The sequence below is a fragment of the Phocoena sinus genome, chromosome 19 (assembly GCF_008692025.1).
Source record: "Phocoena sinus isolate mPhoSin1 chromosome 19, mPhoSin1.pri, whole genome shotgun sequence".
NCBI lineage: Eukaryota > Metazoa > Chordata > Mammalia > Artiodactyla > Phocoenidae > Phocoena > Phocoena sinus.
Genome location: NC_045781.1, coordinates 41,653,337 through 41,677,722, shown reverse-complemented (window position 1 = coordinate 41,677,722; position 24,386 = coordinate 41,653,337). Strand labels below are relative to the sequence as shown.

At 50.6% G+C, this 24,386-nt stretch overlaps 4 protein-coding genes across 10 annotated transcripts in view; 2 read left to right on the top strand and 2 right to left on the bottom strand.

Moving 5' to 3' along the window:
- Nucleotides 1-500, bottom strand: part of UTP4 (UTP4 small subunit processome component) — a 32,878-nt gene extending 32,378 nt beyond the window's left edge. The window contains exon 1 of one of the 2 annotated variants that reach the window (XM_032611856.1): nt 369-500. The gene's annotated coding sequence lies outside the window, so the exon portion shown is untranslated. The remainder of the gene's footprint in view (nt 1-368) is intronic. The other variant, XM_032611857.1, reaches the window with a different exon arrangement.
- Nucleotides 468-12,358, top strand: DERPC (DERPC proline and glycine rich nuclear protein). 4 transcript variants are annotated; one of them, XM_032611861.1, is made up of 5 exons: nt 472-573; nt 8,361-8,418; nt 8,680-8,797; nt 9,185-9,727; nt 11,361-12,358. In XM_032611861.1, the coding sequence occupies exons 4-5, from the start codon at nt 9,406-9,408 to the stop codon at nt 11,435-11,437; spliced, it is 399 nt and encodes a 132-aa protein (XP_032467752.1). In that variant the 5' UTR covers nt 472-573; nt 8,361-8,418; nt 8,680-8,797; nt 9,185-9,405; the 3' UTR covers nt 11,438-12,358. The 4 variants fall into 4 exon arrangements, with proteins under 4 accessions (XP_032467749.1, XP_032467751.1, XP_032467752.1 ...); XM_032611858.1 differs by having other exon boundaries at nt 468-573; nt 9,185-12,358; XM_032611862.1 differs by lacking the exon at nt 8,680-8,797.
- On the top strand, nt 473-11,854 carry CHTF8 (chromosome transmission fidelity factor 8). The gene is made up of 4 exons (XM_032611863.1): nt 473-573; nt 8,361-8,418; nt 8,680-8,797; nt 9,185-11,854. Exons 2-4 carry the CDS (start codon nt 8,396-8,398, stop codon nt 9,407-9,409), a joined length of 366 nt encoding a protein of 121 aa, XP_032467754.1. The 5' UTR covers nt 473-573; nt 8,361-8,395; the 3' UTR covers nt 9,410-11,854.
- Nucleotides 12,276-24,386, bottom strand: part of HAS3 (hyaluronan synthase 3) — a 24,990-nt gene continuing 12,879 nt past the window's right edge. For 2 of the 3 annotated variants that reach the window (XM_032611854.1, XM_032611853.1), the window contains exons 2-4: nt 19,764-20,399; nt 16,456-16,557; nt 12,276-15,642 (exon numbers count right to left, since the gene is read on the bottom strand). In XM_032611854.1, coding sequence (XP_032467745.1) covers nt 14,719-15,642; nt 16,456-16,557; nt 19,764-20,399 — 1,662 coding nt within the window. In that variant the 3' untranslated portion in view covers nt 12,276-14,718. The remainder of the gene's footprint in view (nt 15,643-16,455; nt 16,558-19,763; nt 20,400-24,386) is intronic. The other variant, XM_032611855.1, reaches the window with a different exon arrangement.

Below are 24,386 nucleotides of genomic sequence, written 5' to 3'. Positions count from 1 at the left end.
GAGAGCTTCTCAAAGGGAGGAACGACAGGACTGGTCGTCATCTGTCAACTACTCCCTCTACCTGCCGCTCCGTCGCCGCCAACATACGCACTCCGCTCTGGGTCGCCCCCTACTCGTCTCCTTTCAAGGTGAGGAACCTGCCTGCAGAGCAGGCGCGTTCGGCCGGGCCGGGCTAAGAGTGCGTCCAATGCGCGCGCTAGGGCTCCACCGCCCCTTCCCTCTCCGGGGATCTCCGGAGTAGCCCCCACCGGCCTCGGCACAAGAGAATCGGCGAGCTCCGCCGGGCGCCGACCTGTAGCAGGCCTCACCCTCTCTAACACCCCCCACCCCGTCCCATCCCCGCTCCCCACGCCCCTTCCCCAACTCACCAGCGGATGGGCTAGCCACTCTCGGCGCTCGCCTCTCTCCGCCCCGGCCCCACGTGCACGCGCGCTCGCGTGCTCTGCCCCGGAAGTGCTCGCGCCGCAAGGCCGGAAGTGCGCAGGCAGTGCTCGCGGCGGCGGCGACGGCGGCGGGAGGTTCGGTTGTCGCCCGTTGGCCGCGCGGCGCCGCGCTCGGCGGCCGCCATTGCAGGTCAGGCCGCGGGCAGGGAGCGCGGGAGGCCGCGGGGAGCGAGGGCCGAGCCGGGAATGGGGGCGAGGGTGCGAGGGAGCGGGAAGCTAGGGAGCTGGGGCCGGGCGGGGCACGCGGCTCGAGAAGAAGAATGGCGAGCCGAGGGGCGGGGAGTGGGGGAGCAGCGGGGGGGGGAGGGGAGGCTGGGAAGGGGGAGGGGAGTGGGGAGGGCCGTGCAGAGGTGGGGGACGACCCCGAGGGGCCTCCTGGTAGGAGGGTCGGGAATTGTGGAGAAGGGAGCAATGTGGAGTCGGAAGGCGGAGGGAAGGAAGGGAGCGAGCAGGGCGGAGCGGGAGAAGGGCGGAAAGAGTGGCCGAGCGCGGGCGGAGGACGGAGAAGGGGGCGGCGCGGGCCGGAACCTCGAGGTATGTGCGGAAAGGGGTTCTTCCCTGGGTGGGGAGGGAACCCAGCACGGGATGCTTGCGAGAGTGGGGCAGAACTGGAACCCAGGAAGTAGCGGGAACATCAGAAGGGGGACTTAGCGGGGGACTGTGAGGTTCTTTCGAGGGGACATTTTAAGTCGTGGGGGAGATGCTGCTGGGAGCGGTAATTGGGAGGGTGGTTGGAAGGAAGAGACAGTCTGGAGAGTGATCCAGCTTCATTTGTGGGCGGAGTGAGAGACGAGAGAAGAGTGGGGTGGAGTCGGGTCCTGGAGGAGCGAAGTACTTAAGAATTGAGGGGGGGGAAATAGGGAACGATTTGGAAAATGAGGGTGGTAGAGGAGTAACGTTTGAAGACTGATCTTTGGGAGGAGGATGAACGGTTTGGAAAGAGTATTCCGGGGGTGGGGAGTGGAGGAAGGCAGTTTAAAGAGTAGTTTCCTTGGGAGGTACGAGAAAGAGTTAAACAGCTTGGTAAGCGGTCCTAGAGATAGTCGGGGGTAATTTGTTTGTTGGGGGAGAGGGGAAGCGGATGGAGAAGTCCCAGAAAGTGGGCGGGGCTAGAAATAGGAAGTGTTTGTAGCTGAAATTGAAGGGAGGGGAGGGGGTCGGGGAGAGGGTGGAGAAGATGGGGGTTGGTGGGAGGGGAATCCAGTACAGAGGGAGACCTCAAGTAGAGCTATAAAGGAAGGGGCTTTGGGGAAGATAGGGTGCCACAGCAGTAGGAGGAGGAAGGGTAGAAGGGGCCGCAGAGTAGCAGAAGATGCAGAAAACTGGAGTAACTCTGATCGACTGAAGTCATCTTTTCTACCCATTGTCTACAAATACCAGTAATTGATTCCCTCCATCATGGGAATCTTAAAATGTGATGGGAAAGTACCACATGTATGCATAGTGTCCACACACGTTTTTGAACCCACTCTTCACTAATGAAAAGTTTGGAAGCATTCAGTTCCACCTATTCTTCCATGGCCCCTTTTTGGAGGAGAGCAAGCTTCTCATTTAGAAACTGGATTTTAGCTCTTAATGACATAACATAAGCCTGTCAAGAGACAAGATCTTCCCTTTGAAACTTAGACTCTCCCCATCAGTCACAAAATCACAACACTGCTAATAAAAATAATGTATTGAGTTGTATATAAAAGTTCCTGAATTGTTCATTTGATGGAAAGACACACAGAGAAATAGTTATCATGCTTAGAGGTAAAAAACGTTCCAGAACTTAATCCCAGAAGCAGTTTGGTGAACCCTGACTGCCATATTTGAATTGTTCTCCCATTGTGTAAGCTTGATTTTATTCTGATAACATGCTGCTTTTATAGGATGTTTTAATCCACTATAAACATTAAAATAATAAGTACACAGAGTAGTATAAAGTCATTCTATTGGACATGTACTAAGAAAATGCCATGTTCCTCCAGGTAATCAATAGCTTGACCCTAAAGGTTTACCATGTTAGGCACTGTGCTGAGGACTTTACATTCAAAACTTCATTTAATGCTCACAACCACCCTTTGAGGTGGGTTCCCTTTTATGCTCAATTTATTGGTGGAGAAACTGCAACCTGAGATTAAATTACCCCTTGTCATACGCAGGCTAGATAAATGGCAGAATCAGAATCCAGGTCTGATTCAGTTCTCACTGAATCCCTAAACACAAAGAGTAGTTTCTGGGACCGAATAAGAACTCAATAAGTGCTAATTGTTGGCCCAGCAATTTGCAAACATTTTGTGTCATATATTTAATTTTTAAAAATAAAAATGAATGTTTTTAAATTAAGAATTATGAAGTTAAAGCCTTTAATCCGTTTAAAAAGCAACAAGAAAAGATGAAAGGGCCAATGTTTATTACAGCTAAACATTGTTTAGCTGTAATAAAATTTAATTATGTGTAGTTAGGTTAAACCATTGAGTCAAAGCCCCTGTTTCAGTGAAAGCTGCATAATCTGTTTAATACGATACATACCACGCTTTCTTCTGCTACATTTTATTTTGGGGGCAGTTAACCATCATGAGGATCATTGCTCATGATGTTCTCTGTAAGACCTTAGTAATATTAACAATTTAACAACTCAGAAACCAATGGATAAGAAATTTTGTAGGAGATTAGATGAATCAGTGACAAAGAATGTGCTCTGTTCTTTTGACTTATTTTGCCTTACACAGGCAGGAAACAGGTTTAGGCTATAGTTTTGAATCCTGGAGGTAACCTTGAGTACATCTCTAGGGATTTCAGAAACCTATATCTCGTCAGTTGGATATGATGAAAAGCAGGCTCATTTGTTTTGAGCTGCCTACCCAACAGATGTAGTTACTTCGGTGGCGAGATATAACATCTTCATAGGTGGTTTATTTGCCATCTTGTGGGAGATGTTATGAGAAAGACTAATGTTTGTAAAGCAAGTTCCTGTACTGATGCCCTGCATGAGAAGGTGCTGTGTGAGAGGACTGCAGGACAGGAGGAGTTAGAATTCACATTCCCTGTCTACCACTTACTAGCTGTTCCACCAGTTACTTAACCTTTAGCTTCTCTAAGCGTGTTTCCTCACTGTAAAATGGGAGTGATAGTACCTGTATCATAGGATTGTTTTCAGGATGAAAAGAGAGAATCCAGATAAATGTTCAAAATGGTTTAGCTATGTGAGAAATGAAGCTTTTTGTATTACAAAGATAATGCTCTGCCTGAATTTTTCTTCCTAATTAAGAAATTGTGGTGGCACTTTGATTTTTCAGGTTTTTAATGACTTTCAAAATGACAGTTAAATAAGATGTATCCCAGATTTCGTCTGATTTCAGACAGACCTTTTGAGTTTTGATTAGGGTTCCCATTGTGAGTCTTGGTTGATTCTGAGAATGTGGGTTTCTTTGCTCATCTGTGGTTTGTTCAGGGGTTGTGAAGTCATCTGGACCACTGTCTTGAGAAACAACAGTGTCTTGACTTTACTCAGGATCTCCAAAGTAACTCCAGGTCTCAAGACTGGGGATGATCTGGGGCAACCTCAGATATTTCTTAGATAATATTTCTAGAAATCTTGAAGCCCCCCACAAAGGCTTTTTTTTTTCTTTAAGGGAAAAAATAGTTAAAACATACAAAGTGCTTTTTAAAAAGTTTTGTTTACATAGCTAAAGTCATTTGACTAAGTTAGGAATATAGAACTTATGTGTTTAGTTTGTTTAGCTATGTAAAGGCCCCCCAAAATTGAGTAGTAAAACATTTCCCCCTTTTATAAGGGGAGGGGTAGGTAGTCAAAATAATTCATTGCAGGGGAAAGGTGTTTGGATGGTTTTTTCCACACCTTCCTATCTCTCCAAGTCTCCAAGTATGTACTGTAGTTGTGGCCTGTGAGACTCCGCTCTGAAATATATTGAATTTAAACATCTTTTTGAAAAGTGGCATCAGTTCTTCCTGGCTGTACAGGAACTTGGAATTATTATTCTTCAACAAAGACCAGTTAGTTGGTCCTAGCTAAATCTGGGATTAAACTCAAGGCTGTTGAGAGTGAGGTGCTGGGCAGTCTCTTCCAGTGACTCCTTTTAGCGTCATGATTTGATATGGTACATTCATCAAACCGTGCCTTCAGGTGTTGCTCTTGATAAAGCTGCAGTTTCTACACAAGCAATACCTTAGAACAAGCACTTAGAAATTGCTGTGCTTATTTTTAAATGTTGGAATGAGTTGAGACTGAAGACTTAGAAATCTTTTTGTTATACGGAAAATTTTCATTATAATGTTACTTGTTATTACTAATAGGATTTGACTTGTATTATACTTCTTCACCTCCTTGTTTTCCTACTGATTTTTTCTGCCTACTTTCAAGGGAATGAGGACAGATTGGGCTGCATGTTCTCATTATCTTTTTTTTTTTAAGAGGATGTTTGGGGTAGGAGTTTGTTTATTTTTGCTGTGTTGGGTCTTCGTTTCTGTGCAAGGGCTTTCTCTAGTTGTGGCAAGCGGGGACCACTCTTCATCGCGGTGCGCGGGCCTCTCACTATGGCGGCCTCTCTTGTTGCGGAGCACAAGCTCCAGACGCGCAGGCTCAGTAGTTGTGGCTCACGGGCCCAGTTGCTCCGCAGCATGTGGGATCCTCCCAGACCAGGGCTCGAACCCGTGCCCCCCGCATTAGCAGGCAGGCTCCCAACCACTGCGCCACCAGGGAAGCCCCTCATTATCTTTTTTAGTCATCTCCACACTAAGTGAAATACATATTCCTTGTCACCTCCATCAGGTGTGTTATCAGTGACTTACTCAGGTATACATACCTACTCTTGAGAATAGTTGCCTAGAGCAAGGAGCAAGAAGAAGAATCTGATTCAGCCAATGGGATATTTTAAGGTGCTAAAGTAGAATTTTAAAATTCACAAAAGGGATGCCTTCCCCTACATCACTTACTAGCTTGGTAAATACACTCTCAGGTACATAAATATAGCCGTATCAGTCCACAGGTTCCTGTGAGCTAGACTCTTGTAAGCTGGGTGTGAACTTCATTTGTATTCACATCTCCGGCATCTCATTAGGTCTAGCACAAGTTTTTAGGCCACAGAATTCTTATTTTTACAAGAATTGTTAGATGTCTGCCAGTATCAATAGGTGTACTCAGGCAGGGCCTCCTACATAAGTGGATAGAGAGCTGTGTGTGCTCATTGAAGCACAGCAACAAGTATGGAGGTACAGCTACTCTGACCCAGCTACTAGGCATCTGTTTTCCTTTATTCACTTAGGCCACCGTTTTTTTGTTTTTGTTTTTATTTTTTGGCCGCGCCACGCAGCTGGCGGTATCTTAGTTCCCTGACTAGGGATTGAACCCAGGCCCATGGCAGTGAAAGTGCTGAGTCCCAACCACTGGACCACCAGGGAATTCCCTTTAAAAGGCCACTGTTTTGAATTCCTGTTCTGATAGGAGACTGTCGAGGAAATGGGGAATGCACTGAAAATATTTCTACATCCCCTTTGCCTAAACAGTCTGCACATTCCTATCTCAAACATGTGGTCAGAGGTCTTAAAGATTAATCTCCTTCCGTGCCATGATTTTCCTAAAATTTGTATCTGTGTGAACACCCTATTGTGAAACCACCTGTATTTTACACTTATCAAGGAAAATACACTATTTCATCAGTCATCAAAAGCTAATTTACAAGAACTCTTCTCAATCTATATGCATTTATTAACCTTTAGAAACTTCACAACTTCAATTTCAATTATTGAGCCTTTTTTGATTCATGGCTAAAATGTACCTACCATTCTCTGAATTTTACTCACAATTATAGTGTGGAAATGTTGATTTATTTATCCCATTCTTTAAAAAATTAGCTATATGTTAGTCTTTAAAGCATCTCCACATTTTTTTAAAATTTATTTATTGGCTGCGTCAGGTCTTCGTTGCTGCGCGGGCTTTCTCTAGTTGCAGTGAGTGGGGGCTACTCTTCATTGCGGTGCGTGGGCTTCTTTGTTGCGGAGCACGGGCTCTAGGTGTGCAGGCTTCAGTAGTTGTGGCACGTGGGCTTCAGTAGTTGTGGCTCGCGGGCTCTAGAGCGCAGGCTCAGTAGTTGTGGTGCCCGGGCTTAGTTGCTCTGTGGCATGTGGGATCTTCCCAGACAAGAGCTCGACCCCGTGTCCCCTGCGTTGGCAGGCGGATTCTTAACCACTGCGCCATCAAGGAAGCCCTCCACATATGTTTTATTTGGTCTTCATGATAGTTAAATGAGTCACACAATCCAGGTTTTAGCCCCACGGTCATTAAGTGACTTGTGTATGATGACACTGAAAGAGTTCCACACTTACAGGCTGGAACCTGAATTTAGGCCTTCTAATTTTAAATTATTAGTCTCTCCTTCAAGAAACCTTGGAAGAATATTAAAAGTGCTTTTGATTGTTCTGTTGATGGTGGAGGTGGGGCCTTCTTACCTGTCAGAAGACCTTTGCCGTCCTGAGCCAGTGTATTACCTGTTGTCAAGCGGTACCACACCTGGTACTGCTACAGCAGGTCTGGCTTATTCAAACATGACTTCTTGATTCAGCTTGCTGAATGCATGTACTCAGTGCCTGCCTGATGCCTTCATGCCTTTTTATTCTCGGTTTTCTCCTGTGAGAGGGTATTGATTATGAGTGTAAAGTTGGATGACCTAGGTTCTTGTGTTGGCTCTGCCACCTGCTAGCTGTGTGTGTACCACATAAAGCAAATGTATCCCTCAGTAACTTTATCTGCAAAATACGGATAAGTCCCTATCTCAGAGTGGTTGAATGAGATACCGCCCATGATATATATGCACAGCATCTGATTCATAGTAAAAATTGAATAAACATTAGCTGCTCTTTATATTTGAATTTGAAGACCACTGATTGACCAACCTCATATTTCCAAAATGTGTTTGGTGCTCAAGAGTAAGAAGTTCCGCTGTCTTACAGGGCTGCTGTGAATATACTTTTCACTGGAGATCCAAAACAAAGATTAACATGTCAGTAAGGAAACCTGTTTAACTTTAAGCAGGTGTTTGCTAATCGTGAGCACAATTATAATTCCTATTAACTTGCTGTTCTACAGTTGGTAAACACTGATCTGATAACCTTCCACTAGGCTCCATCTATTCATTGGAAAGATTTGTACAGAAGCTATAGTTTAGATCCCCCATCCCTCAATCCCATTAATCTATCCTTCTCAGGAAGACAAAGTACAAGAAGCCAGTTGTTTCAGGCAAAAATGTCCCATTTTAACTCATTCTTGTAGAGTGCCGCAAACTTGCCACCAGGTGGTGCCATTGTATAAAACGAAAGTAGATTAAGCGTCAGGGTATCCTTAGTGTCTAAATGATGAAAGATGGGCAAAGTGTTCGATGAGAATCACATCAGAAATCAGCTTACCGTTCACTAAAGTTGTCTGGAAGACCTCTTCCATTCTCTTGGCTTTTAGTTAAAAGAGATAATTTGAACCTTGAACTATAAGATAACCAAAGTGGCAGACATGAAGCTTATATCATCACCAAAGGAAAAAGTAAAACCTAAAAGAATTCCTTAGTTTTTTAGAACCATGCAGAATGGAAAATATAATATCCTTGAGAAAGGCAAGTTAGCATACTGGCCAAACGTGTGGGCTCTGCGGTGTATGTGTTGGGTTCAGATCCTGGCTCATAGACTAGTAGCTATGCGACCTTGAACACAGTTGTGATACCTATTAACTTTCCACCCTGTAGTTGACCCTTGGTGATCTGAAGCAATTTTATATGTACAGTATCAGTTTTAAAATGTTACATGTTATAGAGTTGTTAGGGGATTGAAATTAAATATGTCTAAAGCACTTACAAAAGTGCCTAGCACACAGTAAGTGACAAATGTTAGCTATTGTTGTTATCCTAAAGAAATTTTTTTTCTCTACAGCTTCTTTTCAGTTGCTTTTTAAAGACGGGAAGCTAATGGTGCAGATCATTATTTCCAGGTGAGTACCTTTTGAGACTTTTTTTAATTTAGCTTGAATGATTAGGGCTATATAGGTTTGAAATTTCCCTGGAAGAATTGGGGTCCTTAGGTGCATCTTGCACAAATCCTTGCATTTCTAGTTCAGTGTCTAGCACTGCCCAGTTTCCCAAGAATTCGTGCTCAGCAAAGAGATCTCTTGGGCCTTGAATGGTGGTGTAGGACACTATTATTCATCCTTCACCCCTCCAAAATATTGTAACCGCCAGCCCTTTGCTTGCAGTGCTGGGGCTGGAGGCCTGGCAGAATGGGTGCTGATGGAGCTACAGGGGGAGATCGAGGCTCGCTACAGCACTGGATTAGCTGGAAACCTCCTGGGAGACCTACATTACACCACTGAGGTGAGGGGACTTTTCTTTCCCTGCCTAATGCTTCAGGAAAGCAAGCTACACCAAGGTGGTGCTCCCAGGACCCAGAGTGAGGACTGCCCTCAGGTTTGTTATTCAAGGTCTAGCTAAGCCATTGCTTGTTCTCCCCCCACCTCTGCAGTAGCAGGGAAATTTAGCTTTGGGGAATCTGGAAAGGTCACAGTTCTAAAAGTAGAAATTCTCTTACTTGGGGCTAGAAAGAGTAAAAAGGATATGAGGGTGGGTTGTCCTTTGTGGCTTCTCAGCAGTGGTTGAGGGAGTGGAGGTGCCAGCATTGCCTCCCAAGAGCATCTCTAGAAGGCACCTGAATGTTACGACCTTGCCCTGAACCTCAGGCATCTCATTCTTGTTCTGCCAAAGGGAATCCCTGTGCTGATCGTGGGGCATCATATCCTGTATGGGAAAATCATCCATCTGGAGAAACCTTTTGCCGTCCTTGTTAAACACACTCCCGGGGAGCAGGACTGTGATGATCTTGACTGCAGGAGTGGCACCCAGTACGTGGTAACAGCACTCATCAAAAACAAGATCCTTTTCAAAACTCGCCCCAAGCCCATTATCACCAACGTCCCCAAGAAAGTATGAAAGAACCCCGGATTTTCCCTAGAGAGCGGCCAACTCCTTGGACTCGTGCTCCGCTGCCACCTCGAGGACGGATGGACAGTTCCCTGGGACCACAAGGAGGTCCTGCTTTAAACACAGGCCACCCTCTGGGTATGAACTCAGATCCCTTCCTTATGGCAACCGGCTCTCTTGGTGGAAATTTGGCCCCGTTTCCAAGGAACCCGTCTCCTTTTCCAACTTCATCAGGCTCATTGGCTTCAAATCCAGCACCTTTCCCTGCTGGTGCTCGTGACCCAGGCATGGCTTCTTTTCCAAGAGGGATGAATCCCACTGGCACAGGTGCAGTTTCTTTCCCAAGGCCGGGTGGTCTCTTGGGCCCAAGCCCAGGGTCAGCTCTAAATCCTAGAGCAGGGGTTCTTCCAGGCCCAGGGCCTCTGTCTAACCCAAGGTTAGGGGGTCTCCCAGGGCCAGGTCCTATGTCCAACCCAAGGCCAGGTGGTCTTCTGGGAACAGGTCCTGACCCCAGAAGTGGTGGCCCCATGGGCCCTGGATCTGGACCCAACCTGAGAGCAGGTGTCCTGTTGACTTCTGGGAATGGTCCTCCCAATCCTAGGCCCGTTGGCCTGGGCCCCGGACCAAGTCCCAATCTGAGATCAGGCTTTGTAGGTACAAACCCTGCCCCGAGGTCAGGTATGTTTCCAGGCCCTGGCCTTGGGTCCAACCCAAGGTCAAGTGGCCTGGGCCCAGGCCTTGGGCCTAACCCAAGGGCAGGTGGCCTGGCTCCAAGCCCTAATTTGGACACCAGAGCAGGTGGCCTCTTGGGCACAGGATCTGGTCTTAACTTAAGAATGGCTGGACCTCAAAGCCTAGATCTTGCACCCATTCTAAGAGCAGCAGGTCTTTTAGGAGCAAATTCAGCTGCTTTCTCACAGTCTTCTGGAAACATGGGCACAAGCCCATCTTCCATGGCTAGAATACCTGGCCCCATAGGCCCAAACTCGGGTCCTGGCTCTCGGGGAATTGGCCTTCCGGGGCCAAATCCATCTCCCATGTCGAGGGCTCCTGGCCCCATTGGCCCTAATTCAGCTCATTTTTCAAGGCCCGCTGGCCCCATGGGAGTAAATGCTAATCCTTTTCCAAGGGGGACAGGTTCAGGGGGATTGAACCCAGCTGCTTTCTCTCAATCTTCTAACACATTGGCTTCAAACCCAGTTAACTTCCAGAGGTCTGCTGGCCTCCAGGGCTCAAGTCCGGCAATTTTCCCAAGAGCCTCTGGGCCACTAGGCTCCAACCCAGCTAACTTTCCAAGGGCCACTGGTTTACAGGGTCCAAGTCCAGCTACCTTCCCAAGGTCTACTGGCCCATTAGGCCCTGGTCAGGTTACTTTCCCCAGGTCAGCTCCTGGGCCCCTAGGCTCTTCGCCAGCAGGCCCGGTGGGTATCAACCCAGCTCCTTTTGCAAGGCCAACTGGGACCCTGGGTCTAAACCCAGCTTCCTTTCCAAGGATGAATGGCCCTGTAAGCAAGACTTTGGTCCCATTTCCTAGAGTGGGGAGCCTCCCTGGCACAAACCCAGCTGCTTTCCCCAGACCAGGGGGTCCAATGGCTGCAATGTACCCAAATGGAATGTTACCCCCTTAAACACCATTTTCTCTCCAGGACCACCTTGGTTTCCAGGCACTGTGGTTCTGGGCAGGGGCTGTGTTTTAGGTGAAAGGGTAGATATGGAGCTACAGTCTGAAGTACATAGCTGGGGCTCAAATTCAAATGAGCCTTTTTCCCCCCCCTCTGCGTCTTTCTTGACTGAAGGTGAAATGTTATCTGTGGGACATGGACTTTGGCAGGTGGGAATGATCCCGCCTTGCGAGAAGGAATCTCCAGCCTTCCAGAAGCCTGCTGTGCTTTTGTCCCACAGCTTTCTGCCCCTTGTTTCTTACTAGTTTCTTGAATTGTTCTTGTGGACTTTTCCTCAGGGATACATTGGCCTGCAGGTTCCAATTCATATGCGGTCCCCTGCTCACCACCGGAGAATCAGCTCACTGCTGTCTAGAAATGTTGCGTTGGTGAGTGGACCATGCTTCAGCAGCGCTGACCTGGTCACGCTCTACTGCCATACCTTCCCCTGGGGGCTGGAACACAGAACAGGGAAGTGCAGCCACTTCAGAGAGCCACCAGATTTCTGCTGGCCTGACCGGGCCTGCAACTCCCTTCTCCTGGGACTTACTTAGAGAAGGCCAGGATCAAGGCTCCACTACTCATCCTGCTCCCTCTCCACTGGTACTCCCAATCAGAGAACCTCAAAATTAAACTGACGTGGATGGGGTTATGGGAATTGGGGTGGGGGTGGGGGGAGTGAAGGGGAGAAATCACTGTGCTTCGTTCAGCCTGATGTGAAAGGATGGTTGGTGTTTTCCTGCATTGTACCTTTTCTTACTGTTTCTTTAATAAATGGGACGAGAGGGCTATTGATTTCACTCCCTTTTTATTACCTGTTCCACAGGGAAGGAAGTTTTCCCACTGCTTTTCATTGTTTCAGCTTGGCCACAGTCCTACATTACCTTCCAGATAATGACAGACAGTTTCAAGGAGGAAGCAAGCTTTGGTTTTTAGCCTTAGCTGGTTAACTAGGGCTCACTCACGGGCTTGTAATTTCACCAAAGACCCAGTCCACTCTCTACAATAAAAAATTAAGCCACCATAGGTGTGCAGTTATCAAGGTAGACCTACTGTATTCCCCAGGTCCAGAGGCAGCTGTGACAACTTACCTGCTTCTGAGTTCCACCGGAATTTCCTTGGCAAAACTAGTTCTTCCTTGAGTACCAATCTTGAAACTGGAATAAAGAGCTAGCTTTTGTTAAGTACAAAGAGGGAGGGAGGAGCTCAGAGGTACCAGCATTATGTGAGAATCTTTATTTTGACAAATAAGTGCAGTATAAAAAATTTGACCTGAAAGTAAAAAAAAAAAAAAAAAGTAAAAATAAATATGTTTACAAATTATTGTAGAAATAATACAAAAGAGGATTAAAATTCTCATTGAGGAAAACCCAAAATGTGTCCAATTGTATAAAGGCTCTTCCCTTACAAGAAACAGGAATAAAGCTGAAGACCCAGTTTGGTTTCGCTGCTGAAAAATGTACAAAATAACTTAGAAAAACCAGTTGAGGTCAAACGTTGTGGGCCCACTACTTGTACCTGCCTTCTCTTGATCTGGAGAAAGTTGATTGTCACGGAGCAAGGCAGAGCTGATGGTAGGACAGCCAAGAGTTCTCCATCTGGGAGTCCATCCTACATTAACCTTCAAGTAAAAGCTGAAGAAAAACAAGCCCTTAGTGAAGTCTGAGCTCTGCAGTTGGCTGACCGGATTTCTTCCATTGTAATGCTCAAAATAGTTTACTTCTTGGCCAGCAAAAACATGGAAGAGCCTGGAACAACTGCCTTCAGCAAACGCCTGCCGCCTCTTCTCAGCCTTCATGGGTTAGGCCTGATGTCAACCAGCAGTCGTCTTCTTACAAACTCAAGGTCTGTGTGATGCGGCAGTGTTCGCTGCAGCTGGAAGACCTCCGAGTTCATGGGAGATGAAGCACCAGGGTTTGCCAGTCTGGCTCAGAGCACACTTTGTTCCTTTGTAGGAAGCACCTGGGCACACTAGAGGCTTGCCCCCTCGACTACTGTCCACCTTAGTGCTGGTTCTGAGGGCTCAGCAGGCCCCTCTGAGAGTGGATGTTTGGCGAGAAAGCACGCTTGAGCAAGCAACCTCTAAGTCAAAGGCTTAGTCAATATCCCAGTTTTCAAATCCAAGAGCTCAGAACAGTCTGTGGATTGCAGATCTGTAGAAAATGGCCTTCCCTCACTCCCCCTCCAAAAAAGAGGGAAATCAAACAGCCTCGAGAAGCGTGAGAGAAGAGAAGAACCTTAGGATTTAGATACCAATTCCATCTCCTAGTTTGGTTTCTGGACAGAAGCAAGCAAATGCAGTAATGACTATCCACAACTTGGCTGTAAGAAGTCCCTGGAGAAGCCACTGAGGAGAATGGACAGGCTCAATGATGACCAGCTTGGATTGAGGGTTCCCTTAGGGAACACTGAAAAGCTTTCCATTAGAGGTGATTGTCAACAACCGTAGCCTGAACGTCATGGGTGCTGCTCATCTGCCAAGGAATCTGTCCAGGCAGTTCAAGACTGTAGCCAGTGTGGTCAGAGGCTCCTAATAGCTTTTCCCCACGTGCTGAGGGCAGGCTTGCCTATTGCAGAGGGGCCCGTGAGAGTCCAGGCTCGGTGTCACTTGCCACCTTGAAAAACTGTCCTGATGAGGAGGAGGGTGGAACAGGTGACTATCACTGTGAAGTGAAGCGAAGCGAAGCGAAGTGAGGAGGCTGTCTTAGACTCAGTCAGAGCTGAATTTGAGAGCGGAATTCAGGAGTATACAGGTTGAAATACCCAAGCCCTCACTTCCTTTCTGAGCATGTTGGGGTTTAATCTTCCTGGTAGATGACGAAAACATTTTACCTCCTCAGTAGAGATCACAGACAAGACAATCTAGATATGTAGGCAATTTCCAGGTAGAATACATTCAGCTCAAGGCCTCCATAGAGCCTTGAGCTATGGCCTTTAGCACCACCACCACCGTTTGTTCCTCCTGGCAAACTTTCCTTTTTAACATACATATACACACACTTCACACTTAAAACCAGTCCAGTGCTAACTCCCTGCTAGTCTGGCTCATCCTTGGGATGTTGAGATGTGGAATGCAGTACTTCACATAAGAAAGCACCATTCCTGGACCCTGTTTTCTGATGCCCAAAGATCAGGCTTCTGGGCTTTGTATTTCAGGCACAATCTTATTGCATTGATAACTAGATCGAGGTGGGGACACATTACTAGCTGGCCCAGATCTCTCAGAAATTCTCCCACCACCTCTGATTTTGTTCAGGTGGGCTAAGAGAACCGCTTCCCACGGACCCTCCTTGCTTACTCACCCGTCAGAAGCTGCCACTGAATGGAACTTATTGTTTGGTTTAGCACACTTCTGAGTTCCCTCTGGATCTCAGGGGAGGAAGTGGAATGTTGCCCAGAGGCCACTGTGTGCACAGAGGCAAGCAGACAGGCGGCCTGAAAACATACATGCCTCCTCCATCACCCTGAGCTGGACTTGCCTCCTCTAAGCAGAGCTGGCCCAGGCCGTACTACAGTCACCATTCTTTGCACTTCACATTTGTCCTTTGGACCATTAAAAAACTAAAACAGCACTCCCTCCTCCCTCCCACCCCATCTTCTCCATTCCCCTTCCCTCCCTTACCCATTGCACTTTTCCCGCTCTGCTTGAGGGCTACGTCACACCTCAGCAAAAGCTAAGCTATACTGCTCTGGCTTCTTCCCGCATCGCCGGGCAATGATGGCCAGATACAACATGAGGAGGGCCACCCAGTAGCAGCCGTACAGGATGGCCCCAGAGACAAGGAAGGCTAGCTCCGTCTCACTGAACAGATCCTGGCAGTAAGCTGTGTAGGCCAGCCCCCCAAGGAGGACTGCCACCCAGATGGACACAGGGATGAGGCCAATGAAGTTCACCACAATGGTTTTTCGGCCAGAGGTACCCCAGCCAGACTTGTTGATGGTAGCAATGGCAAAGATCTTGGCTGGCAGGAGGCTGGACATATAGAGAAGGGAGTATAGTGACATGAAGATCATCTCTGCGTTGCCCCGAAGGAAGCAGGCGTATGTAGCCTTGATAATGCCCACCAGCTGCACTGTCAGCAGGAAGAGAAGAATGTTCCAGATGCGGCCACGGTAGAAAAGCTGTATGACTGTGGCGATAAGGAAGAAGGGGAAGAAACCCGTGACCACTGATTCGTAGGTCATCCAGAGGTGGTGCTTGTGGAACCACAGAGAGTTGTAGAGCCACTCACGGAAGTAAGACTTGCTCCAGCGGGTCTGCTGGTTAAGCCACCGGAGGTACTTGGTGGGGGTCTCTGTGAGGCATTTAGAGCGAGCTGTATACTTAGTCCTGTAGCCGAGACTCAGGACTCGGTTGGTGAGGTGCCTGTCATCTCCAAAGCTGCACTTGCTGCCTAGGAACTTCTGATGGTACCAGTCCTCCAAGAATTGCTGAAGGAGGCTGTTACGGTACATGCCCAAGGGCCCGCTAATGCACTGCACACAGCCAAAGTAGGACTGGCAAGCCCGCTCCACGTTGAAGGCCATCCAGTACCGCACACTGCTCAGGAAGGAGATCCATGAATCGTATTTGTTGAGGATCTGCAAGGGAACCAGAGATGCTGGGCCTCCTTGCCTGAGGACATGAGCCCCAGGAGACAGACACCAGAGACCACGAGGCCTCCCTACACCCCAAGTGCTGGAGCCCATTGCTCCAGTTCCTGGCCGTGAGTCCTCGCCCAGCCAGAGCTGGGAAACCAGAGGCTCAGAGGAGGCGACCACACCCAGTCACTCTCCCCAGCACCAGCCCCACCCCTCCTCCGTGTCATCTGCACCGACTGTCCCAATGAAGTTGCTCTAGCAGTTAAAGCCACCTTCAATCTCAGGAGGCAGCCTGTGGTGGTGGCCAAGAGAAAGGCTTGAGAAAGAAGCACACACCCCAGCCACCCATCCTGACCCTTTCTGCAGTTGGAAAGCTGCTTGGGAAGACATGGTATGTTGCCAGCAGTACCCTTGGAAGAAGATCTGACCCTTTATTTGTACCATACTGCCCGGAGCTCTTCAGTGCAACGTCCCTAAGAGCAAGAGTTTCTCAGGGGTCTAACTTCGGAGTTGCTTGGTGCACCATTGGCCAAAAAGGAAGCCCCCTCCAGGATGGATGGCCTCAGAACACTGTGCCCCTCCCAGCAGCATAGGCTCTCTATATACCTGTTAAGTAATTTCTCCCCACTTAAAAGAACAGGAAAGGGGTTGGGTAGCAGATGAGCCCTTTGATACCACTGAAAACTGTCAAAGAGGAAACACCCCTCCAAAACACTAGGAAGTCAAGATGTCCATTCCTAAGCATATCCAATTAGATTAAGAAGCAGAAAGAATCCAGACCGCCCCCCGCAGGAATCCTTGGTGACTTCTTACTTGGACATCTCCCCCGACTCCTCCTACTTGGGGGTCCTCCTCCAGGACTCGAAGCATTTCAATTGTGCAGGCTGGATCCAGCACAGTGTCAGAGTCACACACCTGCAGAGGGAATGCACTATCAGTCCATTTCGACCTCAGGTACACACACACACCTTTCACATGATACACTTCAAGCTACTAGCAGAGAAGTCTATGCCAAATAGAAGGGGTGAAATGAATAACAAAGGAAAGTAAGAAAACGCGTTCAGGTACCAGGCTTGATAGCCACTAGACCGAGACATCTCCAGGAGACATTCCGTGCTGGGCCCAGAAAGGGAGAAGTGCTTAGCACTGGCGAAATCTTTAGCCCCTTACAGAGCCAGCCTCCTCAGAAGTGGTCTTAAAATATTTCTCAAAATATTATTTCTCTTCAAAATAGTATTTCTCTTCAAAAAGTCATTGAAATCAGATGACAAGCATTGTGGCTAGACCAGGACCAGCAGACATTTCTCAGAAGGCCAAGAAATGGCTCCTGCCAGAGGCTACACTGCCCAAAGCTTGCTCATAGGATTATTAAGAACAGGGTCTTCCCTGTTTCAGCCTCTGGCCTCTTAGACAACCAGCCTAAGTGGAGGATGTATTTAGCCCAGTCACAGGACCTCTAATGAGGCTGCCAGGCCTTCTGTGTTCTGTTGGCCAAGTCTCCCAGATCAGGGCACGGCATGGCCAAGGGCTGCTCTCACGTAGATTCTACTCTGGATGGGCCTGGAAGCTGGCACCAGCTACCTCCAGTCAGGACCTGGATCAAATCCTGCCCACCTGCCCGCCTTTCCTAGGGAGACTCCTGGTTTATTTCTAACAGGTGGCCTGTTATTGTTATTAGTTGAACCTGGGCTACAAACACTTACTCTGGTGGCTGACTCCTTCTCTGTTTTCTAGAAAATTGAGATGATACAAAAAGCCCAGATAACCAGAGTAGAGGAATTGGTTTCCTGACCCCTGAGAGAGCAAAGAACAGTATCCACAGATAAGCCCAAACCCTGTTCTGCAAAAGCCTAAAATCATTTTACTAAAGTTGCTGAGGGCCTATTAGCCTTCAGGAAGGGGGCCGCCCTCTACACTCCAACCCTATGCTTTCTCTCTCCATGTTGGAAGACTCAGTGGCCATAGACAAGCAGCAGAAGGCAGAGGGGGAACCAGGCAGAGTCATCACAGCCACTCCCTCCTACCTGCACAATGACACATCCTTACAATCCTGGCCCAGACTGGGAAGGCCCCAGGGAGCCTCAGGCCAGACTCCCAGAGCCCCCTCAGCTTACCGGCCAAGCTTCCTAGGGCTGCTGGTCTCAAGACTACTTCCTGCCATGACCCTATCTCATTCCTCACGCTGCTTGGCTTCCCTCACCCCAGGGAGGTCTTTCCAGCTGAGCAAGGTTAGGAAAGTTAGAGCTCTTGGCTGCCTGAGTTTCCCCACTGGCTGGAGCAGGGTTATCTCCCGAAGAGGGAAAGACACCTTCAGCAGGGCTCATGAAGACAGGCAGAAACCCAGAGTGTTTAATGACTGGTGCCCAGGGCTGCCCCAAGTAGTGAGCCCAGAGCCTTCAAGAGAAAGGCTGGCTCAGGTGCATGAGCCTATCTGCTGATCCACCAGAGCACAGAGGAAAGGAAGAGGTGTGATAGAGCAGGTCTGGGGGGATCCTGTGCTTCAAGGGAGTAGATGACAGAGTCACGACGGCTTGAGCACGTGCCAGGAGGGCTCAAGGGCTTTTTCTAAATCTTCTGAGTCCCCAGGCAAGTCTCAAAGGCCCCTTGACCCTAGGTGAACTGCAGAATCAAGAACTGTCTCACATCCCTCCCTCTCCAAGGCTGAGGAGGTCCTTGGGCCTAAGAAGACAGAAAAAGACAAATATGCCAGCTCTCATTGCAACTTTCTAAACAGCCAAAAACAAAAAATCTGTGGCAAGCTAATTTTAGGTGGGTACAGTAAAGAAAATTTGAATATTGGAGTATGCAACATGCTGTCAGCAAGACTGCTGGCACGTAGGTGGGCTACCGCAGCAGCCACTATCCATTCAAGCGACAGAGAAGGGCAGGAACAGAGGAGTGGACAGTGGATGCTGGACCAGAAATCTGGGGTCCTGGGTGTCAGTTTCTACTTGGTACTGAAATGCATGACCTTTCATCAGTTTTCTCTAGGTTCTGTTATTTGAAAATTGGAGCAGGGGACTTCCCTGGTGGTGCGGTGGTTAAGAGTCCACCTGCCAATGCAGGGGACATGGGTTCGAGCCCTGGTCTGGGAAGATCCCACATGCCGCGGAGCAACTAAGCCCGTGTGCCACAACTACTGAGCCTGTGCTCTAGAGACCACGAGCCACAACTACTGAGCCTGAGTGCCACAACTACTGAAGCCCACACACCTACAGCCCACGCTGCTCAACAAAAGAAGCCACCACAATGAGAAGCCCATGCACCACAATGAAGACCCAACATAGCCAAAAATAAAATTAATTTTAAAAAGGAAAAGAAAATTGGAGCAATGTTAACCTTGTCAGCATAATAAAATTTCCAGGCTGGTGTCAATGCCTGCTTTGGCTGGAAGCTAGGCAGGGTCTGTTCAGGGTCCTGGCCCTGCCAAGACGGCCGCAGAATCGGGGTGGGGGATGATTCGCACGTGTCCCTCCACCTCACAGATAAGAACTTGACACCGGAAAGAGTTGGACTTTTTAGTCCATAACTAAAACTATTTGAGTGCTTGGCAGCATGATTTTTTTTTGCTCTTCCCCACACTTCTTTATGAAGAGGCTCATCCCCATGTTGCCAGTATCGAGGCAGTATTGTACAGCAGACAAGGACAGACTGCCGAGGCTCAAATCCTGGCTCTGCACCTTACTGCCATGTGACATTAGGCAAGTTACTTAGCCTCTCTGTGCTTCAGGCTCAGTTTCTGTAAGTGGAAATAATAATAGTACCTATCTCCTAGGAGTACTACGAGGATTAAAAGAACTAAAATGTATGAAGTGCCTACAACAGTGTCTGGTATAAGTAAATGCTATACACTTCACACCTGTTTGCTATTATTAAGATACCAATCCATAGGCCTGCCCAGAGTCACAGAGCTAAGTAACAGCAGAACCAGGATTCCCTCCCAGGTCTTTTTAACCCCAGGACTGCTGTTGAGAACCATGGTGCCTACTGCCTTCTTAAGTGCAGAGGAGGAATGTGCACAACACAAAGGCCCTAGACTGGACCTAAAAGTCCCCAGGAGCGTATGCCTGCCTGGCTGGACACACCCACATGTCCACATACACCTAGGAAGGCACGCTTACCTGGATGTAGTCCACTGAATCACCAAGGGCCTTGAAGGCCGTGTACATGACCTCTCGCTTGCCTCCCCACTTCTGCATGATGCATGAGAAGGTGCTGGCCTGCACCACGTTGCGCACGCGGTCCATGCCCTCCTGAAGGCTGGCCTCCGTCTCACCCTCACCCGCCTCATGGAAGTTGCTGCGCCACACAAAGAAGCCGGCTTGCTCGGTGCCACCTAGCACCTCATGGAAGATGTCCAGCATGTAGGCATCCTCCTGGCGATTGCCATCCACCACCATGACCACCTTGAGGTCGGGGAAGGCGATGCGCTGGGCTGAGCGCAGGCACTTGCGCAAGTAGTCGGGGTCCTCCTGGTATGCAGCGATGCAGAGCGCCACAGAGCGCCGCAGCGGGGAGGGCAGCTTCAGTGGCCGGCCTGCCCGCCGCATGCGCCGGTGCTCCAGGAAGGCAAACAGGCTCTGGATGAGCAGGTGCAGACCCAGGATGGCACCGTACAGCCCGAAGGACAGGTAGTGTTTTTCTGTGTGGATGAACTGGTAGCCTGTCACATAAGCTGCCAGGATGCCACCCAGCACTGCCAGGGCAAACAGGCTGGTGCCCACCACACGAAGGGCTGTTGTCAGCTGCACCGGCATCTGGTGGGAGAAGGTGGGAGACGTGGGTCAGGCAGAGGCAGCATCCCTGGTCAATGGCAGTGGGGGCATTTTCTCTGGGCCTGGCCCAGAACCGGGAAAATGACCCACTAATAAAAACAATTACCATTTATTGAGCATGACTAAGACTGTCTGTAGACTCAGAAGCCAGACTACTGGGGTTCAAATCCCAGCTCTGACACTATCTGTGTGACTGTATTCTACCCCTTAGTTAATTCATCTGTAAAATGTGGGTTGCAGCACTAACTTCCTAGCATCTTTAAGGATTAAATGGGTTACATATATAAAGCACTTAAAGTAGCATTTATTATGGTTAGACAAACCAAAGCCAGAGAGAGCTGTGTGATACCTAGCTGGTGGCAGAACTGGGATCTGCCTGACACAAAGCTCTCATAGGCAAGCTTCAGTAGGGGTGAGCCTGAGGCCAGAGGAAGCTCTGAGCACCTGAGGGGCCAGGAAGAAGCGGGGGGCAGGGGCAGGTAGGCAGCCTCTACCTGGCCTATACCCACTAGGGGATTACACCAATGAGGCCTATGAAGAAAGTGGGGAAGGAAAAGATAGGAAACAAAGAGATGCCAGAGGAAAAAAAGAAGGAAAAAAGCTTCCCTTTCTCAAAACAGCTAAATTGGTAAGAAACTTTCCCTATGTTCTCTGCTTTCTCATCTTTTTCTCATTTATTTGAGAGGCAGGGAAGAAAGGGAAAACAATCAGGAAAAGCAGACAAGGTAGAGAAGAGGAAATGAGCGCTGGGGTGTGGACGGCAGTCCTGGAAGCCCAGCACTGGGGCACCAGAGGGAACTGCAGCCACCACTGCAGCAGCCTGGGAGGGGTGGCTGCCTGGGAAGCCCCATCTACTTGGTCCTAGCGCCCACACAGAGTCTGTGTCCACGTCCCCCTGCCCCACCACTCCTGGAAATGCTGCCAGGTTTTGTTTGCAACCAAGTCAGGGCTTCTAGCATCTGCCCAATTGGAAATAGCTTTTTTAATGAAAAGAGCCTAGCACTCGGAACCAGAGTCTTGTGCTTGAGACAGCTCTACTACCTCCTGGCGGCCTGACCTTGCCCAAATTCTCTGGGACTTAGCATCCCCCTCAGGAGGGATTCCAATGGTTTCTTGCTCCATAGGTCTCGGGTTAATCATTTTACTGATTAGTAGCCCTGAAAGATTACCCAAGTGGGGAGGTGGATGCAGATGGGAGAAGGCTGTTGAGGCCAGCTCCCTGCCTTCCATTCTGAAGCCTTCTCCCCATCTCCCCTCCTTGCCACCTGCCTGATCTGGAGAATCCTGTTTCCTCCACCGCCACCACCGACCCACCCTTTACAGACAATGAGGTCTCACTTCCAAGCTTGCTCCAAGCCTACGTCTCACTAAACCCAACTCCTGACCCCCACCTCAACACAAACACACTTTCTTGCCGGGGGTCTGTTCCCCTGCCACCTCTCACATAGGAGGGGTGAGGAACACGCAGTTAGTGCCTCAATCAGCCGGAGACTCAGGCCTCAGCATTCCAGCAGCTTCGGTCCGGAAAGTACTGTTGGCAGCCTCGCCTCTCCGGGAAGCGCGGCCTCCGGGCGCTCTGCCCCGCCATCCCGGGGAGCCTGCCGCGTACTTCCTCTGCAGGACTCCCGTCCTTCCTTCTCTCCCCCACAGCCCCCCCCCCCCCAGCCCGCGGCCGTCGCACGCGCTTGCGGCCCAGGGGTCCCTAGGCCCTGCATCCACCGCCCAGGAGCGCCCCCGCCCCCCTCTAGAGCTCGCATGCCATGGGGGCGCTGCGGGCACTACTGCCCGCCTGCGCTCTGGGAAAGGGCAGGGGGCGCCGAGGCCAACCCAGCGACCTGCTGGGCGCTGGCGCCCCGCCTCGGTGCAGTGCCAGAGGCGGTGCCCACCAGGTTAACGCAGCCGGGAAGACACTGGCCAGGCTTCTCGCCCACGCCAGAGCCTCGCCTTCTGGCGAAGGCGGTGCCGGCCACACCCACGTGCGGGTTTCCCACGACCCAGCCTGGAAGGAACGGAAAACCCAAGGAATCAGTCGACCCAGGCCTCACTTATCTCCTCGGGGGCCCCAGCTACCTTGGCAAAGTGTGCCTGCAGACAAAGACGGCGTCCCCGGTGTCGCCGGCCCCCTCCTTTCCCAGGCGGGACACCCTCCTCCCCTGCTCAGGAAGTGGAGACATTACCTCGGCACCCCTATGCCACAGAGGACCCAAGAAGGTCCCGCAGCTGGAGATCCCACGTGCAATCAGGCGCTGGTGCGGGGCTCTGCCTCAGGTGGCCCTGCCCAGACAGGGGGCCGTGTCACCCCCAAGCCGGCGGAGGGAGCCTCTTGCCCCCCATACCCTTCGCTCGGAAGGGATCAACGAGAGCTCGGCCCCGGTAGGCTAACGCGCACCCGGCTTCAAGGGCAAGAGGTTGGGGGCGCTCCCTAAGCCCTCCCCCCACCCCCAGAGAAGAGGGAAAGAGGAAAACCCCAGACAAGGATGCACGCCGCCAATCTACTCCCGACACTTTGCGGGGCTGCCCAGTCTGCAGCCTCTCCAGCTGACAAGTGCGCCCTGCTGCGGGGCCCACACGCGTCGGGGTGGAAACTTGCGCGCGGGGTAGGGGCTCTTTCCTTTGCGCCCGGCCGCCCTCCCGGCCCCTCCGAGCCCGCAAGGGAAGGGGAGCCCAGGCCGCGAGTACTTGCGGCCGTGGCCCGGCTGACCCGCAAAAACCCGGGCGCCAAGCATCTTGGTGCCTGGACAGGTGCGAACCCCTGGGCGGGCCTGGGGCAGGGAGAGACTCCAGCCAGCCTCATGCCCCTCACCGTCGCCCGCCTCCCAAGCCATTCACAAAACAGGAGCCACAAGGGAGGAAGGGAGGAGAGGCTGGAGAAGGAGAGGATGGAGGAAGAAAGGGAGGAGGGGTCAGCGGGGAGGGGGCTGCAGGAACGGGAGCCGGGAAGCTTGGAGATGCCGCAGCCCTCAGCCCGCCTCCCAGCGCTGGACGCCGCGCCCGCACGGCCCCGGGAGCCGGCGGAGTCCGCGGGGCTCAGCAAGAGGCACCCCTGGAGCCCGGCGCGCTCGGGTACCCCGCGCGGCCCGCCCCTCCGAGGCAGCCGGCCGGCCGGCCGGCCGGGCCTGCGCTCACCGTGCCGCCGGCTGCCCGCGCTCCGGTGCTCAGCAGGCCCGCGGCTGCTCCATGCCCCTCCTCCCGCTCCTCGCCGCCGCGCCTCGCTCCACCGTGCGCCGCCGCCACCGCGCGCTCCGACTGAAGAGCTCCGGCCCCGCCGAGCCGCCTTTAAGTACCTAGCGCGTCCCCGCCGGGAGAGGCGCCCTCCTCCGGCCCTGGGGCCGGGAAAGTTGGGAAGAGTGGGAGGGCTCCCCCGAGGGCCGCGAGGTAGCACCTCCTTCCCGGCTCGGCCGGAGGTAGCCCCATGCGGCCGGCGAGCGGTTGGACGCAGGGTCCCGAGTACACGCGGCTACTCCAGTTCGCAAAGACTCAAGAATCTCCGCACCCTCCGAAAATGGGTTCCCCCTCCGCCGCTCTCTTTCCGGGACCAACTGCCCAGGGGGAGGTGGTCATTGTGCTCAACCTATAACCTGAAGCGTAGTTAACTTCAGTATAACCCATAAGGGCTTCCAAAATTATGACTCTCAGTTGCCCCCTCCTCTGCAAAGCGGGGGAGCGGGTAGAAATCCCTCGACTGCAGCACGCGGAGGGACTGTGCGCTGTATAGGGTACTCCCTAAAGCCCAGACCCCAGAACCTTCCTGCCGGCAAAAAAAAAAAAAAAAAAAAAAGGCGCAGAAGAGAATACTTGTTAAATACAAAAAGACTGGTCAAAGGTGTTAACAATTGTGAAATTGTGACAAGCTTAGCTTTGAATCCCGCAGTGGGGCGCTGATGACTTTAAAGCTTTTTCAAAGGCTGCAATGGTTTTGCAAGAACCTTGTAAGTTCCAGTGTCCTAAAGCCAAAACCAACTCTCCTCT

Excerpts from the sequence above, each read along its gene's own strand:
- CHTF8 (XM_032611863.1), top strand. The coding sequence starts at position 8,396 with ATGGTGCAGATCATTATTTCCAG. Across the intron at positions 8,419-8,679 it reads GTGCAGATCATTATTTCCAG|TGCTGGGGCTGGAGGCCTGG; the intron begins GTGAGTACCTTT and ends CTTTGCTTGCAG. Across the intron at positions 8,798-9,184 it reads ACCTACATTACACCACTGAG|GGAATCCCTGTGCTGATCGT; the intron begins GTGAGGGGACTT and ends GTTCTGCCAAAG.
- DERPC (XM_032611860.1), top strand. The coding sequence starts at position 9,406 with ATGAAAGAACCCCGGATTTTCCCTAGAGAGCGGCCAACTCCTTGGACT.